The sequence below is a fragment of the Aythya marila genome (genome assembly GCF_965140915.1).
Source record: "Aythya marila genome assembly, chromosome: 12".
Classification (NCBI taxonomy): Eukaryota; Metazoa; Chordata; class Aves; order Anseriformes; family Anatidae; genus Aythya; species Aythya marila.
In genome coordinates, this window is record NC_139053.1 from 4761762 (window position 1) to 4767761 (window position 6000).

General features: G+C 42.0%; 1 protein-coding gene across 7 annotated transcripts in view; it reads right to left on the minus strand.

Moving 5' to 3' along the window:
• Window positions 1–249: 249 nt before the first annotated feature.
• SALL1 (spalt like transcription factor 1) overlaps window positions 250–6000 on the minus strand; it is a 23775-nt gene continuing 18024 nt past the window's right edge. For 6 of the 7 annotated variants that reach the window (XM_082769670.1, XM_082769668.1, XM_082769669.1 and 3 more), the window contains 2 exons: window positions 4038–6000; window positions 250–2939 (listed from right to left, as the gene is read on the minus strand). The exon at window positions 4038–6000 is cut by the window's right edge and continues 1450 nt beyond it. In XM_082769670.1, the coding sequence (XP_082625796.1) occupies window positions 2499–2939; window positions 4038–6000 (2404 nt within the window). In that variant the 3' untranslated portion in view covers window positions 250–2498. The remainder of the gene's footprint in view (window positions 2940–4037) is intronic. The other variant, XM_082769672.1, reaches the window with a different exon arrangement.

Consider the following 6000-nt stretch of genomic DNA (forward strand, 5'->3'; position numbering starts at 1 on the left):
CTCACCTGCGGCGAGGAGTGGGAGCTCCCCGGGGCGGCGCCCGCCTCCCCTTAGGGTCCCCTCAGCGGGCGGGGGGTCCCCCTCAGCCGCGCCCAACGGTCGAACCCCAACGGCCACCCGCAACGGTCGCTCCCAACGGTCACAACCAACGGCCGCCCCCAGCCGAGGGGCGCAAACCTAAGCTTGGTTCCGAAGGAGAATTAGTATTTCGTTGATAAAAGCATTAAAGTGTGTTTAATTTACCTTTTTCCGAGACCGAGCGGCGACTCGAAATTCTTAAATATTCACATTGACAAGCCGGCGGGCTCTAGCGTACAGCTTACACACGGACAGAAACGCGTATCGTATACCGGAGGAACTGTTGCGTTCACACAGGGAAAAAAAAAGTTCTAAAGATGTGGAGTCCGAGAGGTATTCAGGCTACAGCATTTGTACTTTACTAAGTATTCATAATCATAGTAAAATTCCTCAGGAAAAGTTTTTCTCACCCCGTCACTTCAGTGTTAAATCCTCTGTCATGCCCCAATTGCAATTCAAGGTACTGGGCGGGGGGGAGAGCAAGGAGATTACTTCTTCTAAAAGGCAACTCCCCCCATACATACTGATATCAAAGGAAACCCCACAAAGCAAAATACCTGAATTTTGGAATTGTAAACAAAATATATGTATATACACAATGAACATAACATTGATCATTCCTGTTTTGTGATTTTTTGTTTGTTTTTGTTTTGTTTTTAAGCATCTATAATTTGAAGGCAGCCAAGCTGATTTATTTTTCATAAATAATGTTAGGGAGATAAAACTCTACCAGGTGAAAATACTGAGCTGGATTTTGTCCCCAAACTCCCACTGAGGTTAACGATCATTGCAGGTGCATAAGGGAAGCCAAATCATGTGCAAGGCCAAAGCTTTTTTTTTTTTTTTTTTTTTTTTTTTTTTTTACAATCAAGTTATAAACTCCATATAATACATGGAGGCTTGCAAGTGGACATCTTAACACAGATATAGCAGCGTAAGCATGCCACAAACATAGAATCTCATAGAATAAAATTAATATCAAATATAAAGCATTTGAACCAAATTGAGCCTTAAATGTGATAAGAAGTATTCCCTTCAAAGGAAACTTACCTAGGCCCAATAGGGTTTTTGCTAGCAGCATTTTTTTTTAATAAAGAAATGAAAAATGCCAAAATATCTACAATTTTATGAGAAGGCGTAGTTGATTAGTTAAGGAGGAAGTTCCCATTATTAGGGAGTATGAAAAATATACTAGCAATTAATATGCAATACATATATGTATACCCATACTTACAAATATAAACACACACATACAACCTGGACAGTTCATGTTAACCAAGGGAAAGGCTAAATAATACATTCAAAGAGATTACTAAATACAGGTACACTTTAAAAACACAGAGACAGCAAATTTTATCTGTTGCAAAAATGTATTTGATTACTCGAGTAAAATTACAGTATCTCTGCTGTTAGTAAGTATTAAATGTTAAAGAAACTGGACCTCTTTTTCCTTTCAACTTTCCAAGAAAGTGCATGTAACAGTCCAAGGTTCCCCCTGCCCCCCCCATACCTAATATAAAATAAACAAACACTATACTTGTTCCCTTGGTCAAGGAGTAGGGCTTGGTCTTGTAAGGAACATATGTACATTTTAATGAAAGTGATGTCTTATTGTATATACAGGAGCATCTACAGTTGTCCGCGGAAGTTGTTCAAGATGCTATACTTAGCAGCATTGTGAAAGTCCAGCACATTTTCTATAATGAATATACCTACAAGGCAAAATGTTACGTCTCAGTTTCAACTACCAAAACAACACTTCAGTATCTTCTCTAATAATCTGCGTGCTTATTACTGTACAGAAATGTATTAACATTTAAGACGACTCAAGTAAAAAGCACAATACAAATAACAGTTCAAAACGGAAAATGTTAAACCTACAAAAATTAAAGCAGTTTTAATTTTATAATAAAAATCAAAAACTGAGCTGTGTAAAGGACCCACACTGTTCAGTCTATATTCTTTCAGTCCTTTTCTTAATTCTGTTTGGAAAAATTAAACAATGTGTGTGCTGATAAAATTTCCAGCAGGATCAAAGTGTACATTTATATACAGATTTTTATTAGAGATCTAATGCATCACTGAGGCATTGCATCAATACCAGAGTTCATGTTAAACTGGATATAGAAAATAAGTTAATGCCAGAATAAGATCACCTAGCAGAACAGACTTGCAACTGCCATAAATGTTACAGCAACTTTACAGCACTCTAGTCGATTAGTATTTAGTTCAAAATACAGGAGACCAAAGTTAATGCTTGCATTTGTTTGCAAAGCAAGGTTATATCACTAATAAATAAGCTCTCTTAGAACTCTAGAAGTAGAACATGGTACAAAAAAAAAGTCTTTGCAATGTTGTAGCTTGCAGTTTGAAAAAAGCAACCCTAGGTTGCACTATTTGCAGGAATGTTATAGTTTTATCTAATTTGTTACAATTTCTTTATTGTCTTCCACGAAACGTGTAAAACGGAAGTTTGTCCCATTTTCATTGCTTGCCATTTTCTCCAGACCAGCTAGAGGTGCGTTGGGTTCTGAATTCGGGAGCTTTTCCAGGCTTCCCGTCAAGCCGCTGATGGGCGAGCTGCCCCCGTTGCCCAGGCCCCCCGGTGGCGGTGGGATGCCGCCGTTCTGGATGACGGAGATCTCGTTGGTCTTCATGGCCAAGCCATTGGAGAGCGCTGCTGCGTACTGGTTCCAGAAGCTGGAGGGGTCTCCATTCCCTGACCGTGCAGCCAAATCTTTCTGAAACATTTCTGGGAACTTTACAGGATTGCCTCCTAGAAATGTCATGGGGCCATCTACAGAAAGTCGTCTGCCTCGTCTTGCAGGAGTACTGTTCCACATGTGAGTGCCCATGTGAACCTGAAAAGACAGAAAGAAGAAAACAAACAAACAAAAAAAAATAGTGGTTGGCAGGAATTTCAAACTAATTTTCATCACAGCGAAGGCAGCAGTCCACAAACATGTCCGGTCTTGTTATGTGATAAAGGGTACTAAAAGTAGTTGGATGCAGGGCTTCATTTCCCATCTGGAGCAATAAATAAGCTGCTTCTGGATCAGCCCATCACCATTACCCAGAATACTCCGTTTTCCTGCTGAACAATACATTGCTTGTTGCTTTTTTTCAATTATTATTATTTTTTATTACATATATTTAGCTCATAATGACTTCGTGTTACTCTGTCAATTGCAGATAGCTGCTTTTGGGGCTAGAATTGCTATGTCCACTTTCATTGCAGTGGTAAGTATTGCATTTGACACCCTTTACCCTATAAACATCCTTTTCAGAGAGGCAGAAAGTATCCTTTACTGATTGCTCATCGGAGAGCCTCGTGTATAGACAGAATGGCCTGAAAATAATTATTCATCTCACATTACTGGCAGCAACCTCTAGAGAAATACTCTGTCAACAGAAAAATGTACACAGTAAAGTGCTCAACTGGTGTTCTAAAACTTAAGTATATTTGCTTTTCCAAACACATATCAGTAGGAAATGTTAGTTATATAATCAATTAAAGCAATGCCCATTAGTTCCAGAATTATGTTAATAGGTTTTTTAAACAGTCCTCATTTTACATGATAGTTATGAAAAAAAAAAACATCTTTGAGAGCCTTTCACTTCTTTAAGAGGTGTGTGAGTTACTAAATACATTTCTCTATTAATTAATATTTCTTACCAATACTTGGCTGTTCTGTTTCACACTTTACATAGACGGTCTTTGCTGGTAGGTGAACTCTAATTAAGCATCAAAAACAGATCACGCTTCGGACCTGCTGCCAGTGCAAGCACTCAACTAGAGCCCATCTAGTACTACTATCAGGGCTGACTAAACAAACACTCCAGTTGTCACGCCACAGACACCCAAAGGTACCACGGCTTGCAACGCTAACAGATGTGAACACTGGAAAAACCCCAGCAAGGCCAAAATGAAACCTAAGAACAGCAAGAGGAAAAAGTACCTTCAGATTGCCTTTTGTTGTGAATGCTCTTCCACATATAGTGCAGGCAAAAGGTTTCTCACCAGTGTGCGTCCTTTCGTGGATCTGCAGAGCGCTGGAGGAAGAAAACGTTTTCCCACACGTGTTGCAGTAGTGCTGTTTGGGGGTTCTTCTGGGGAGAGCAGGCAGCAGGACAGGGGACGTGGCAGAGGAGGAGAGTGGCCCCGCAGCAGCTAGACCAGAGGGTGTCTCCTTGCTGTCCTGAGGAGAGCCATGCACGAAACCATTAACCTCGGTCTTTATGAGCGATGACAGTGAATTAGCAGGCATAACTGAAGAGTTCTGATTAGGGCCAATACTGGAGCTGGGCTCAAAAAGTTGTGATGGTAGATCTCGCATTTGATGTGTCAACATATGCTGCTTCAAATTACCCTTTGTGGAAAAGCCACGATTGCAAACTGTGCAAATAAATGGTCTCTCTTTGGTATGACTTCTGTAATGAATGTCCAAGGCACTCTGACAAGCAAATGTTTTGCCACAAATGTCACATGCGGTGTTTTTAAATTTACCTCTATCTCTGAAAGGAAAGAGCATACTCAGAGACTCTTCTTTAATCATTTTATCAGTGCTACTAGATGTCAAGTCCAAAGCACCACTGTTTGCAGGGGTTGGAGACAAACCATTGGCAAACTCACTTGGTAAAGCTCTTACTGGTTTCTCTTCGATACTTGGTGACTTGTGGTAATCATTAGTGCTGTTGGATGGGGACAAGGCCTGCATGGAAGAGGTAGACTCTGAGACAGCAGGGCTTCCAGCACTTTGGCTTTCCATATCACCACCAACCGATGACGAATCGTTAGTCAAAACATCCCCTTCCACTGACCCATTTTCAACTGACTTTAAGCTTGCCTGAAGTTGCTCAGCAAGTCCTGCATTGATCATCTTCATCTGGTTTTCCAAAGCGGCAATACTTGACATTTCCAGGGGCAGAGGGGAAGAAGACAAGCTGTCTTGCGATGCGTCTGCAGATTTAGGTGTATCTGGCACACTGCTGTCAGGACAGTCTTCCATGTTCTCATCTGAGAAGTTGTCTATATCATCAAAATTCTTATCATCAAAAGATCCCGTATCGGATTCCATTGACTCAGGATAGTTTTCCGTGACCGGGGTGTTAGGGATCTGCCCTCCCATGTGCATTCGGATGTGCTGCTGTAGCACTACAGCATTGGTGAATTTTTTCTGGCAGATCGGGCATGAATGCTGTACTCTCAGTGGGGGCATGGCACGGTGGACACTGTAATGAGTCTTTAGGTTGCCTTTAGTAGTGAAAGCGCGACCACAGATTTTACATTTAAATGGCCTCTCACCAGTATGCGTGCGATAATGCATTTTCAGTGCGCTCTGGCAACTGAGAACTCGGTGGCAAATGATACACTCATTAGGATCGGTTGCCTTTTTATCTATGTTTTCTACCAGTTGCTGTAATTTTGATGTTTCGGATGCTGGCGTTGAATCCAATAGTCCTCCAAATGGAAACTTTGCCTTAAACTGCTCTGACATTAGAGGCATCAGTGGATTTGTAAAAGTGGCAATGCTGCCGGAGCCCGAGTCTGCTGCCGGTGAGCTCACAGAGCTGCTCACGTTAGCGATAGAGCTTGTGTTTTGAGGGTTTTCTTCCATTTTGCCATTTGAGGTAGGCAAAGCGCCAGCCTCTACCTCATCAGAAAGTCCATTGGAGATTTTTGATGTGGGGTCAGCTGTTCCCGAGTCGCTCTTGACAGAGCGGGGAGGGCTAGCAGAAGGGTGGCTAATGGGAATTGGCTGAGGCTCCTCAGTTTTGATGAACGGGGTCAGGCTTGGTATCGTTGGTGGGAGCGGCAGCCCCACAGAAGTCGTCAGGGTGGAGAGGACTGGCTTGCTGTCTAGCCAGCTCGTGACAGGTTTCTCTGGCGGTATAGACATCCCGTAAGGAATACCCGTGCTT